This window comes from Lissotriton vulgaris, chromosome 8 (assembly GCF_964263255.1).
Source record: "Lissotriton vulgaris chromosome 8, aLisVul1.2, whole genome shotgun sequence".
NCBI lineage: Eukaryota > Metazoa > Chordata > Amphibia > Caudata > Salamandridae > Lissotriton > Lissotriton vulgaris.
The window spans coordinates 1,331,745,193-1,331,760,020 of record NC_141696.1 but is presented as its reverse complement, the minus strand read 5'-3'; the positions used below and the strand labels follow the sequence as shown (position 1 = coordinate 1,331,760,020).

Genomic DNA, 14,828 nt, shown 5'->3' with positions numbered 1-14,828 from the left:
AACATGTTCCCTTTTTCTCTCGATCTCTCTATGCAGTAATCGCGAGGGCTGTGGTGCGTATGCATGCAGACTTCAGACTCATCCTCTGGTGCACGTGTACACTTGGCGGTGCTTCCTTACATTGTTTACAATTGACCATGCTTTAGGTCCCCCACATACAGATCTGTGATGCTATTCGCAACAACTGATCTCACAGTAAGATGCTCAAGAGGTCAGGCATGAATACGTTGCCATGTTACCTCACAACAGTAGTGCTAAAAGTTGCACATCCTACTGAAATGCTGAGTTCAGACACACATTCAGCTTTTCGTTGCAAAAATGTCAGTTTCCTGTTTTTCTCCACACACATGAGCATGTATCCCATTGACATGCTTTCACGTTCTCACTTCTACAGTGCTGCGCCTGCTTTGTATAGCCCTACCCCTGGACTTTGTACATGACAGACAGAGCGAGGGGCACAGTGGATTTCAAACTGGTCCGTAGCGAGCGGGTGTGCTGCAGAACTTGCGTTTTCTTGTGTTCTTGGGCTTGGCTACCAATAGTGCAGCAGGCGCAGTGGCACCGGGAACCTGAGGTATGAGGCTGGCCCCAAATCATGACTGCCTTTTTCTACCAAACTGTCTGCAAACAGTCATGGTTTCTTTCCTTGCATCAAGGCCAATGACTCCCTTACTATGTCACTGTTAGTTTTAACATGTTGTTGGGGTGCACTACTGTTAGTGCAGTTCTTCGAGGACTGAGGAATCATTTGTTGTATTGCTTGTTCATATTCCCGCCAATTCTACCTTTCGCTGCACACAAGCTCTGTGAATATGGAAACAGGACAACCACAGTTCACCACTGAGAGGAAGTTGCACCATGTGCAGCCGGCTCCACAGCACACATTAAAGGAACCACACATATACCAACTGACGCAGGTTGGGTGATGTTTAATATTAATGTCTGTACATATTTTTGCAGATGTTATTTAGATTGTATATCCCACCGTACATCCGGAATACTTTTTGTTTTCTAAGATACAGGGATGACTTCAAACGAAGGACACAGCATGCAATTTGAAAATTAAATAGACTTCAGCACAGTAACGTTTGTAGAAGGCAAGCAACGTGTTTACGTCTGTTCCTAAATATGTTATGCTTCATGCATTTGTATAGCCAATTACAACCATCTGTATAGTGTTGAAGCGCTTTTGGAATCTGGGCACATTTTACGGTTCTGAGGTGCACACTGTTCTGTGCATTTTGCATTTCCGCGTTCTCTGTTTCAATGATGATTCTATTGGATATTGGCCGGCCTGGTTAGAATGGAGTGTGCATTGTTTACTTAAAGGACTGTCTTGCATTGGGCCGGCTAGATCCTGTTCGGTATTTCGGCAGGTTACTGTGTGTGTGTGTGTGGGCGCATGTGGACACTCTGTGTGTGTGTGGGTGGCTCTGTGTGAATGACTGTGTGGGTGGCTCTGTATGTGTGTGTGTGTGGGTGGCTTTGTGTGTGTGGCTCTGTGTGGGTGCAAATGCAATAGGTCTCGCATTTGCGAGCGATTAAGCTATTGGCATTGTAAATGACAATGCCATTAATTTATGTTTTAAAAACAAAAACATAAATAAAATTGTTATGAGCAATGCCAATAGCTCTAACTTTAACAATGCAGAGACCATTGCATTGTAAATGCTTGTTTTCAAAGCGTACAGCTTTTCCAAAAGTCAGATTAAATACCTGAGTAGCTGCCTGCACTAAACGGTGTTTCAGAAAGAAATACAATCACCAAGACCCTTCATACACTAAAGACAGATCCCCTCAAAAAAGAAAATTGCATGTGACATATGAAACCACGATTGCTGTGATAGTAGCTCTGAGAAAGACACTTAGGGGCATATTTACAAGGAAAGTGGCAAGAAATCTAACGACACGCTCCGTCACTTTAGAAAAGCAGGGCTGCACCATAGCTGCACCATATTTGCAAGAATATGGTGCAGCCCTGCATTTCCCCCTACACCGGTGCTAACTGTATCTGCCCAGCACCACCGCAGGCACCCTTGCACCATAGTGCAAGGGTGCCTGCATTGAGGGGAGTGATTGCTTATGTGCAGAAAGGTGTTCCTTCCTGCACATAAACAATCTGAAATGGCAAGTTGAAACTTCTATCTGTGCTGCTTAATGTAGCACACATAGAAGTTGCAAAACGTCATTTTTTTAAATGACTGTTTATGTGCAGGAAGGGACACCTACCTGCACATAAACAATCAAACTCGTTTTCTAATTCCATGTGTGCTGCACAACACATTACACATGGAAACAGCAAAAACTAGGAGAAATTAAACATTTCTCCTCGTATCGCCAGAGTTAAGACCAGGTTTTCCCTGGTATTAATCTTGGTGCTGCCCCATATTTACACCACCCTTGTAACAGCGTCAAAATCAATGGGTGTTGTGATGGAACACCCTCTGAAACACCCATTACCCTCCCTTTTCACGCTAAGTATAGCATGAAAGGGTGCCTTATTTACAAGGCAGCGTTAAGCCACCTTAAGTGGGTTCATGCTGCCTTGTAAAAAGCGTGAAACCCATATCGCCACTGCAACGCCTTTAAAAGTAATGCTGTAGTTTAGTGTTTAGTGTTTTGTGTTAATACATTAATAAATCAACACATACCGTCTGATTCAAATGCTGCATTAACTGTATTATTCATACCGGGGAAATCATCCTTAATTTGTTTTGGATATTCCATTTCCATGACATTAGTAACTTCATCATATCTAGTACAAAAGGAAAGAGATGTACACTGTAATTTTAAAATAGTACAATATATATGTGACAACATGCCCATTTGGAAACATACAATGAAATAAAATGAAAAAATGTTGTTGGACATGACTCTCTCTGCAGGGTCACCCAAAGTTTTTTTTTGCCTTCCTCCTCCTGTTTTCTGAATTTCGTTTTTATTGCTAATAGGATTCTAAACACTTTATCGCAAATAAAGTGCTTGTGCTCATGCCTTAAAACATGGTACGATTGCCCCCTCCGATCGGCACTTTTAATTTACTTACAAGTCCCTAGTAAATTGTTACAACATGTACCCATGGCCTGTAAATTGAAACCTACTAGTGGGCCTGCAGCACGTATTGTGCCATAAACTTAAATAGCCCGTTCAAACATGTCTCAGACTTGCCATTGCAGCCTGTAGTGCAGTTTCAAACTGCCATTTCAACATGGCAAAATAAATCTTTTGCTAGGACTAAACATTAACTACATAGGAGTCAATCCTAGGGTAGGGTGGATTTTTTTAGAAAGTAGGACATGTGGGTTAAAGTTATACATGGTCTGGTAGTGAAAAACTCCGACATTCGTTTTTCACTACTTTAAGACTTATCTCTTTCATTGGAACATTGGGTTACCTTATTCACAGAAGGCCCTTACTCATCAACGACATGGGGCCCGATGTAGGTAATTCTAAATTACCACTTCTAAAATACCGAATCATACCGATTCGGTATTTAAGAAGTGGTAAATTAGAAGGGGGGAAATGTAGGTATTTCAGAATCAGTAAATACCGAATCGTTAAGATTCGGTATTTACCGATTCTGTAAATACCGAATCGGTAAAGCCCATTGATTCCTATGGGCATTGCAGCCCATAGGAATCAATGGTCATTACCGAATCTGTATTTACCGATTCGGTAAATACCGATTTTTGCAAGAGTACAGGGGGTGCCACTTTGACACCCTCTAGCACCCTGAATTCAGGCATGTGTGCCATGTGGCACACAGACATGCCCTAAGAGCATGTCTGTGTGTCACATGGCACTGGTGTGCATGCACACATGTGCATGCACACCTATATTCGGTATTTTACCACCCAATAGGATTGGGTGGTAAAATACTGATTCGGTAAGGCCTGTGGGACTCAAAAGAGTCCCACCTACATTTCAAAATTACCGAATCGGTAAAAACACTGATTCGGTTATTTTATAGATTCGGTAAATTTACCGATTCGGTAAATTTACCGAATCGGTAATATGTGCCACCTACATCTAGAATAGCCATTTACCGATCGTTAAATGTCTACCTACATCTGACCCTAAGTGCCTTCTGTGAATACCAAAAAGAGTAAGTTACTCAAAATGAGTAAGTTACTCAAAATGTGTAAGTTATTCAAAATGAGTAAATAAGTGCATTCTGTAAATACCAAAATGAGTAAGTGCCTTCTGTGAATACCAAAATGGTAGTACGTTTAGGATTTTGTCTTAAGTTTGTTCTGTGAATCGGGCCCCTTGGAAATGCAATGTATTTTTTGTAGTATGTTCACAGTTTAATTAAATTTCCATGAACACCAGATAAGTTAATTTTGGCAAGTCGCACAGTAGAAGTACTCATGTAAAGGACATATGGCAGTTCTCTGTTGAGACAATGCACCCGAAAGGCAAAAACAGAGTCCTTTGCCTTTTGCAAATCTTTCCTGGGTGTAAGTGGGTGACGAAATGGTGACCTATGTGGCACGTTCGGCCTTTAATACTTGTGATACTTTATTGCCACTAATGTATTAAATACAGTGCTATTAATCTATTCTAATGAGAACACGCATGTACATCTGCAGACCAGCAGTTTATAATATCAGAAGCTGGTAAACTTTTACTATGACTGACATATATATATGCTCTTAGAAATGGGGGTCCCTAGCTGGCAGTGATAAACATGGTATCAATGTATGGGCACTTCCTTCTTGTCAGGATAAGTGATACACACCCAGATAACCCCTGCTCACCCCCTTGTTAGCTTGGCACAAGCAGTCAGGCTCATCTCAGAGGAAGTGTGTAAAGTATTTGTACATAACACACAGTAACACAGTGAAAACACTACAAATGGACACCACACCAGTTTAGAAAAATAAAGTATCATTATCAAAACCAAAGAAGACCAAAACGGTTGCAAGCAATTCTGTCCATAGAAATCTATGGGTAAAGTGATTTTACAGAAAGTACCTCAGATGTGTTAGAACTGGGGGTCTCTAGTTGGCAGGGGTAGGTACCACTGTCCAAAAAGGGACCCTTGCTTCTAGTCAGGGTAAGGAGGAAACCCTCTGAGATAACCCCTGCTCACACTCTAGGTAGCTTGGCACGAGTAGTCAAGGCTAATCAGAAGGCAATGTGTAAAGTATTTGTACCAACACTCACATTAATACAGTGAAAACACCACAAAATGACTCCACAACAGTTTAGAAAAATAAAGATATTTAATCTAAACTACTCAAGACCAAAACAACAAAAATCCAACATGCACAGTTCAAGAATATGGTTGCAAAAGAGTTCTTAAGGTTGCGATAAAAAAAATCCTCAGTTGCGTGAAAAGTTCACAGTTGCGTCACGTTTAGCCAACAGTACCTTCAGATGCGACAAAGTTCCAAAAGCAGAAGCTGGTGCGGTGGAAAACAAGTGATACGTTGCTCTAGAGACCTTGGGGAGGCGATGCGACAACCCCGCTGCAGCAGCGGACGTATTTCGACGAATCCGGTCTGTATGGGGAGGAAGGCCACTTGTATGGATTCCGTTGCGTAGGCTCTGTAGGAAGTTTGTTCTTGCAAAGGCACGATGCGTCGATCTCGTAGGGCAGCGATGATCTCCGGGGCGACGATCCGCAATCCAGCGGTGATCTCTCTCTCGCAGCTCCTCGATCCGATGGCTGTGCGGCGATGCTCTCAGCGATGTGATGCGGTTCGCAAGCAAGCGGTGCAGCGGTCTCACCCAGCGACGACAGGCTCTGTGACGACACTCGCAGCAATGTTAGTCTTCCCACACCGGTCTGGTACGTCCCGCAAACAAAGGATGCGACGGCTCTGGCAGCGGCAATAGGCGCTGCAACGATCTCGGACTTCTTAGTGGCGGGAATGTGCTTCGCTGCAAGAGATGCAATAACTTTTCTGTAGCAAAGTCTTTAAAGCTTGGTTTCCAGCTTCCCAGCAAAGGTACAACTTTCAGAGGCACCACACATGGGCCACGCACTCCAGGAAGGACAGAACTCTCTCAGTAGAGCTCAGGGGAAGCTGGGGGTAAAGTCCTTTTGTTCCTGGGACTTCAAAACAGGGAGCCAGCTCTTTTCAGGCCCTGGGAGATTCCTTTAAGCAAGGGGACATAACACAAAGCAAAGTCCTTCCCCTCTCCTTGGCAGCAAAGCAATGGCAGGGTAATCCAGCAGAGCAACAGCTGGACAATCTTCCTTCTTCAGTTTCAGCTTTCTCCTTGGCAGAGGTTCCTTCTTGATTCCAGGATGATCTAATTTTCTGTTGTCAGGGGTCCTGTACTTATACCCCTAAAAGTCTTTGTTCTCTGTGCAAGTGGGCCCTGAGCCCGGTCTGAACTAGTTCTGGGTGTTCCTTGAGCACTTTGTTTTCCTGGCTTCTCCTTTCCTTTCAGAGTGAGGGGCAGGGTCGTCCACCGCCAAGCAGGAGGTGGAGCCAGCATTGTGGAAGGCAGGCACAGCCCTATTCAGGGCCAGGTGCTATCTCCTCCCACCACTCAAGTTGCAATGCAGTCATTCAGCCTAGGGCTGTTTCAGCCAGCCTCCTGGGGAATCGCCAGCCCCTGTCACTCTCAAACCAGACAGTCAATACACAAACAGGCCAAGGCACACTGAAAGGTCAGACAGGAGAACAGCAACTTTCTAAAAGTTCTGTTCTGAAACACAGGCTTTAAAAACAACCTTTCCTTAAAGATGTGTTATTTAATTCTGAGTTCAGGGATACCAGACTTTGATGTCCTATCTTGTTCCTATGGGAAGTTATGCTGGTAGACACTGTAGCCAGCATCCCCCATGATAGCCTATGGCGTAAGATAGCCTTGCAATAGTGAAAAACGAAAATGGCTGTAATTCACTACCATATAATAAAAAACAACATAACTCATATAAAACAAAAATTTCAATTATAAACAATTAATTACAATATATCATACACAACTTATCAGAATAGTCAGTTAAAATCCAAAAGTGGCAATCATTAGTATCGACGCACGTTTTGGCATTGGAGGAACGCCTTCTTCAGGAGCCACAGATATTATATGTATGTCTAATTAAGATAATATAGCTTTTTAATAGATTTTGTTTCTATTGTTCTCTTTATGCAACCTTTGTTCCTTTAGTACTGTTTTTAATGCCTAGGTTTGATTTACACACTATGTTTTCCCTGTCCTAGGAATTGTATCCATTTTCTACAGGGGGTCCTTGTTATTTTCACATCACTTTCTAAAAGTGCCATTTTCAAACACACAATTTAAAAACCACCTTCACTAAAAGATATGTTTTTAAATCCCAAGTTTGCCCAAACTCAAGGCAGCTTCAACAATAGCGTATGGTAGAGCAAGTCCTTGCAATAGTGAAAAAATTTAAATTGGCAGTAATTAACTACCAGAACATGAACAACACTACTCTTGAGGGAAGCACAACCAGTGCTGCAGGCATCTAGTAGCATTGGATGTATGACGTTACGACGCGGTCTTTACATCGCACTACCATTACAACGCTGGTTTTACCATGCAAGTCGTTCCCACAACTTGCGCTGTAGGGTGCTGGACTTAGGAATTGCATAATTTACTATTCCAACTCCAGCCTACGTACAGTAGGGAAGGTGTTGGAATAGTAGATCTACTATTCCTTAGCCTAGAGCGCCCTCCAGCGCAAGTCGTGGTAACGACTTGCGTTGTAAATGTACCGTTGTAATGGTAGTACGGTGTAAAGACCGCGTCGTAATGGATGTTCCCCAGTAGCATTTGATTTACAGGTCCTCAACACAGATAGTGAACTTTACCAGGGACTTACCAGTAAATCAAATATGCCAATCATGGCAAACCAATCAGAATTACAATTTAGGCAGGGAGCACTTGCATTTTAGCACTAATCAGCAGTGGTAAAGTGTTCAGAGTCCATTAACCAGCAAACAAAAGTCCAGTATAACATCAAAAATAACAGAAGTTAAAGCAAAAAGACAGTGGAAAACACGCCAAGGATGCGAGGTCTAGCATCTGCCTATGACCCCAGGTGTTGAACAAGAAGGGGTATAGGACAACTGGACATCCCAATGTCTCACAGTGCACAAGTCAGAAAACGAGGGAGGAAGCCGGAATAACAGCCATAATGAAGCTCCTCAAACACATGTGCGACAAAAAGAAAAAAAAAGTATTGAAAGTAAGTACGGAGAGGAAGAAAGAGGGATAAGATGCAGCTCAGGAGCAGAGAAAGATAAGAAAACGTAAGTGAAGTGGTACAAGGGTTACCAGTACAAGAACGAGAGACCTGGTGCTCTATGTTTTTCATACTAACTACGAACTCTCCATTTTTGCGGAGAATGCTTCAATCCAGTCATTGCAAGGCTTTGAATGGCTTCACAAATATGGAGTAATGCAATGCAGAGCAAATCACTGCATTGCCTTACTCTGAGCATGGGAGGCGTTCCATGGGCATTGTAAATGTAATGTAATGTAAATTGATACTTGTATAGTGCACTACTCACCCGCAAGGGTCTCAAGGCGCTTGTACGAATACCGCTGTGGAACCCATCCTGGCTTTCCCTGTGAGGCGACCACTCCTGGGCACCCCCAAGGTGGAGGCCAGGCATCCGTAGCGTTGTGGGGGCCGTTGTGGAGATTAAGCAAGCTATTGCCCAGAGTTGCAGAGTGGGACTCCATGATTGGAATAGGCGCCCAGGCAAGAATTATCAGGTCTGTGGCATTTTGAGCCCAAGACCCGCCGAGGCAGGGAATTGAACCCTGGTCCCGGGCTAGACCTCTGCATCAGGGTCTGTCGCTCTAATCATTGAGCCACACAACTCCTATGGTTTTTGATGCATTCCCAGATTTACAAGGACTTGTACATCTAGGAATGCGTCAAAATAGTACACCTCCCAAGGGGGAAATATCTTTATTTCTCCTCATTTTTCCTCTTTCTGTGTGTGCTGCATTTTGCAGCAAACATAGAAAGAGGAAAATGCCACAATGTATTGTTTTTCTGCAGTAGGGTGCCCTTTCCTGCACAAATACAATCCTGCCTACAACACAGGCATCCTTGCACCATGGTGCAAGGGTGGCTGCATTGACGCTAGGCTGCTGAAACTGAATCAGCGCAGGGGGAAAGGACAGGAATGCAACATATTGGATAAATATAGTGCATTGCTGCCCTTACCCTTTCCTTCCAAAGCAAGGTAACTTGCTGCGCTGCCCTACGCCACCATTCGCGTAAATATGCCCCTAAAACCGGACAAAAAGTAATTGGCACTTTCAGTTCAGGGCAAGGATATCAAGAATGCAAATTTAGCATCTGGGGTGGAGGGCAGCAAAAAAAACTTTAGACCAGTCACCCTAAATAGACAGTGTCAAGTTTTTTCTCTGACAGCCTACACTCTCACGGGCCATTGGGGGAAGCATTCCATGGACAGAGCCAACGGGTGAGCCATCAGCCGAATACTTACGGTCCACCTGACTGACTCCAATCAGGGCGGGCTGACCGTCTGATGGAGTACCCTGTCCGCAAACTCTACATCGAGCCTTATGTAAGATTAGAATGGCTTACACAGTAAGAACTAGCTAACTTTTAATACATATGGCAAACATAAGCTTAACTGCAGTGAATTATTTCAGATTTGCAGGAAGTCATTTTAACTAGGAATACTCAAAACCCTTGCCGGTAAAAAGATGTGTTACTTCTGTCGAATTTAGACAGAAGCTATATTAAACTTCATTCAACTTGCAGGTCCATGGGACTTTCTTTCCTCCATAACTCCTTGCAGAAGGGATACTTTCTACCTGTTCATCAGATGCTTTTGCATAGTGCTATCGAGTGTGGCCAATTTAATATTTTTTATTTATTTTTTTATTTGTCAAGCACACTTAGCACATCTTGTTATTACATACAAGGCTGTGAACCAATGAAAAGCCTAACTTTTGCTTGTACGACAAGGGATTTCGATTACATTTTTCGTGCTACAGCAAAAGTTATATCTGGGACTAAAACCTGGATCATGCCTCTTATGAGCAGTGGAAGAATAAACAGTTACTTCCTTCTGTGCAACACATTGGGTCATAAGCTGAAGACTTTGGGTGCCAAGCAGGAAATAACGTCACCACAGGTTTGCAACACGTAGTCAGATTATTGCAGCACAGATACCAGTCTCAAATCGTACTTTGCACACATCGAAGTTAACTGATCAGGGAGGCAGGGCTTGTCTGATTGTGATATTAGAGCTCGCTTTTATCACCTCCTATAACAATGACCAATACATATTCAACTTAAGAAACGTATTTCTCACCTAGAAACAAACTAACAAACTGCTAATCAGTATTAAAAATCTTGGTGCCTTTGCAGGTGACGAATAATTGTGTATCATTATTTTTAAAAGTGAAGTTGGGTGACTGAAATTGTGATCTTTAGCGCTTAATTTGAGGTGGTGGTTGCAGTGGGGGCCAGCAGCACTTCTTTTTGGGCCTAGACACTTAATGTGCCGCAGCAGATATACTGAGAGCAACAGAGCGAAATACATAGAAACCAGAAAGCGAAGCAATAGAAAGCATCACAAAGGGAGAAAGTGGGAACTTGCAAGTGTGAGATAAAGAGAGGGGGAGTTTCTGGTATTGGATTAAAGAGCTACGAGGTGGTTTAAGACTATTTGCACGCCGACGTTCAATTGCAGCTGCCCTAGGATTCTGAGCAGCGCTTCGGGCACCTGCACTTTTCCTTTACAAATTAATCACTGGCTGAGCATTAATACTGAATACTCCAGAAGACATACCCTGAGGAAATACACAAATATTGGAGAATGTCCTGGAGTTAAGCAGAGGGAGAGACACACTCAGCACCATTTACCTCACGAAGAAGCAGAATAAAGAAAAAGAAGTTCCTTTGAAACCTGCCTTTAATACTGATCAAGAAGTGTGAAAGGTCGTCCAAAAGAATCACAGCTGAAACCTCTGATGTATCTGCTGTTATTCAAAGACCATTTTGTACTCCCCACTGTTGTGAAGTCAGCACACCAGTAGTTGGGAGTGGGCGGAGCTAGGGGGGCCAGAGGAAGAGGAGGAGCAGACACAGGAAAGGGTCAGTTAGGATAGGGACAGGGCAGGAGTAACAAGCCTGTAATAAAGCTCCAGTTATAACAGCCACGTGTGTCTGTAGTTATTGTAGCACGATGCTACAGCTGGCGACGAAGGTGGGATGAAGCAAACCCCACTGTGCACAAAACCCTACAAAGACGCCCTGTCCTGAGCAGCTTGCAGCTTTGAAAACGCTGCTGAATGGGACCGCGTTGCCGCCTGGAGATCAAGGCCAGCAGCCGTCAAGAGTGACCCCAAGGCCTGTGAGGGAGCAGAGGGGTCGAAGACACGAGCGCCAAACTGCCTGAAGACAAAGCAGTCCGTCGCGCTAAAGAATCGCCTCACGCTGGAAGCGTGTGCCCGGTGTGACGAGCCTGTGTGTGTGCAGGGATCGGGAGCCCACTCCGACCCTGTGAAGTGCCCAGAGAGGTAGGAAAAGTGCCCCAGAGGTGTGGACGGCGTCCACGACGTGCCGCCAGCAAGCGCTGCCGAGAGCGCCGAAATCCGAGCCCCGGCGACACCGGACATCGGAAAAACCTCACGCCCGATGCGTGAGGTTTAGGAGGTCTTTGGCGAAGAAGAGCGGGAACTGTGGAGGCGAGCCGGGAGCCCACCCCGATCTCACCTGGTGTCCGTAGTGGCCAGAGAAGAGTGAATCCTGGGGTGGATCGCCCCACGAAGGTCTACTGTTAAGCGCTGCTGAGCGCGCTGAAATTTGAGCCCGGGTGAGGTCCGACGTTGAAAAACCTCACCCCCGATGCGTGAGCTTTGGCAGGGCCCCGCTGAAGGAGCGCGAAGACCCTGCAAAGTAAGGCGGGAGCCCACCCCGGTCCTACCTGAGGTGAGGAGATCCTGAGCGCTGCGAGGAACAAAGATCCCAGCATCCGGCGTGGACCTCATGTGCCCGGTGAGTGCCTGAAGCCTGCCGGTACCGGATTGCTGAAAGTCAATAGAGGGATCCAAATCTCGGGAGACACGAGATTTCAAGCCCGGCGGCCATCTTTAAGTCAGGCAGCCACGGACATCCCCTATGTGAGAACTAGAAGCGGCCATATTGGAGTCAGGCAAGCAGTGTCTGGAAACAAGCATTGATATAGACAAACAAACAAGCATTGGCGAAGGCCAAACAAGCATTGGTAAAGGGAAGTCAATAAGCATTGGCGCCTGCAAGGACAAGTATTGGCCAAGAGTGAACAAGCATTGATACATGCAAACAAACAAGCAGTGATACATGCAAGTAGACAAACATTGTTACGTGCAAATCAACAAGCATTGACACATGTAAATCAACAAACGTTGGACAAACGGAAACAAGCACTGGCAATGACCAAACAAACACTGGCGAAGACAAGTAAACAAGCACTGGTGCATGCAAACAATCACGCGTTGGTACGTGCAAGTCAACAAGCCTTGGTATGTGCAACTAAACAAGCGCTGGTAAATGCAAAGCAGTAAGCGGGGACGACGGCACGTGGACAACACTGCACAAGTCTTGGCAACCAAACAGAATAAGCACATGCTAACACGAGAGTGTATCAATCAACAAGCACGAACAACCACAAGAGTGACTCAACGAACAAGCATTGACAAACAAAGGTCAGCACGGGTGGAAACGCGAACAGTGAGATACGCAAGCGAATGTGCAGTGGCGAATGTCATGAAGTAACGCGCGTCCATCAAATAGAGGAAGCCACAAACAAATATAAACAAGGACAAAGCATAAGTAATTACTACACCGGAATCAGTAACGAGCACGAGCCAATGCGCGTGTGGGGTAGCCAATGAACACACACAACAAGCAAGCGAAATCCAACCTTGTCACCAACCATGGACAAGTTCAAGGGTGCAATATTGACCGAACGCGAGTGCACTGAAGGAAGGACTAGTGAGCAAGCTCAAGCTAGAACACAAACTGAAGCACCTGAAACCCGAGGAAAAGTGGACAGCACAATGCCCCGCGTCTACGACCGATCAGGACCTCCTTCTCTCAGGGCGGGAGGAGACGTAACTCAATGTTTCAATCCACATCTTGAAGTATCGCCCCCAGTGGCACGGAATGACGATTGGATTCAGGACCTTAAACGACACTGGTGGCTGGAAGCATTGGACGATTTCTTGAAAGCCAATGGTGAGCAAAGAGAAAGAAAATGTCTAGTGTTACTCCTCCATCTGGTGGGTCCCGGGGGCCGATGCCCAATTAGAACATTTTCCAAGGAAGAAGCAGACACTTATGATAGACTCCAAGAGGAACTCTATGCCCATCTCAATGCACAGGCAGAGGTGGATCATAATCGCATGGTCTTCAACACAGCACGGCAGGAACCAGGCGAACCATTGCCGCATTTCATCATTCGGTTGCAAAGTCTGGTTCAAGGCTGCCATTTCAACACGTTTACGAATGAGGATGCTGTTCGGCTCCGAATAATTGAAGGCTGTGAAAACCCCGAAACAAGACACAAAATACTGAGAGGAGATTGGTCGCTAAAAGAAATCATCAAGAAAGCTGAAATTGGGATGCAAGTCCAAACAAGAGGCAAATTGAAGGATGTGCATCTGAGTACAAAACTTCGAAATACCTGGGAAGAGAGAAACCAGAATTCCAACAAACACAAAAAGAGAGAGAGAGAGGGCAGACCAGAGAAAAGACAAAAAAGACAGCGGAGGAGGCACAGTGACAAGGAATACGCAGAGTCAGATTACTCAGCGTCCGGCCACTCAGAGAGAACCAAAGAATACTCGGAGTCAACCATCCAAAGAACAACTCCCCGGAATCATCCATCCTCCAGGAGTCCCTCAAGAAGTCAGTCACCACATAACACACGTTACTCTGATAAAGAGGGAGCGTCCAGTGGGACAGATTGCACTCCTGGACAAAATGACATTCTGCACAACCAGTGGGGGAGAAAGACAAACCATAGAAGAAGGAGCTGCAGTGATCAACACAGGAAATCGACGCCGGAACATCAATCACCAAGGAGCGAAGATGAGTCCGAGGAAACAGCTGGCAGAAGGATGCACCACCTACAGATCAGAGACACTAGATCACCAAACAAGTGGGGAGAGGAACCAGATCACACAAGACGGACTGGTCCCGCACAACAACAACAACAAGCAAGAAAAGATCCATGCAGTCATGGGCCTCAAAGCATCCCTGGGCCCCGCGACAACGTAGAAATAGAGCGTGGATGGGTAACATCAGGCGAGAAGAACGAAGAGGCAAACGCCTGGGATCAAGCACAAAGAACAAGCACGGAATCTTCAAACAATCTCCCAAATGAGACAACATTGAAGATGTTACGACAAAGACACACGGAGAAGCTTTGCAAAGGCAATTCCGAGACAGAAAGCAGCTCGTCACGGACTACCCGGTTCCGAAGATCACCTGGTAAGACATTTCCAAAGGAACACTCACAGAGGAGACTAACGGAGCACCCCTCTGATTCGGAGAGCATGTCGGTCCGATCCTTTGAGTCGGGAGAATCGTGGTCCCGACAACGACCACACGCAACATTCTTAAAGAAACATTCTCAGCGGGAAGTGAGGGAGGACTCCTCTGACTCAGATAGCATCTCGGTCCGATCCGTTGAGTCGACAGAGTCGTGGTCCCGACAACGGCCATGGCGCCAAGCACCTGAACACATCAGCGAACCAAGGGACACTTTTCCCGTCAAGAGCAACGTGTCTAACACCAATGCCAATGCACACTCGATCACTCCACCAGACAACCTGCCACATCGAGCACAGGTGCATCGCGACGCAAA

General features: G+C 45.3%; 1 protein-coding gene across 1 annotated transcript in view; it reads right to left on the bottom strand.

Moving 5' to 3' along the window:
* Positions 1–14,828, bottom strand: part of LOC147698692 (collagenase 3-like) — a 116,092-nt gene that overhangs the window by 18,748 nt on the left and 82,516 nt on the right. Inside the window, exon 9 of the mRNA XM_086933493.1 lies at positions 2,652–2,755. Within this exon, the coding sequence (XP_086789619.1) occupies positions 2,652–2,755 (104 nt within the window). The remainder of the gene's footprint in view (positions 1–2,651; positions 2,756–14,828) is intronic.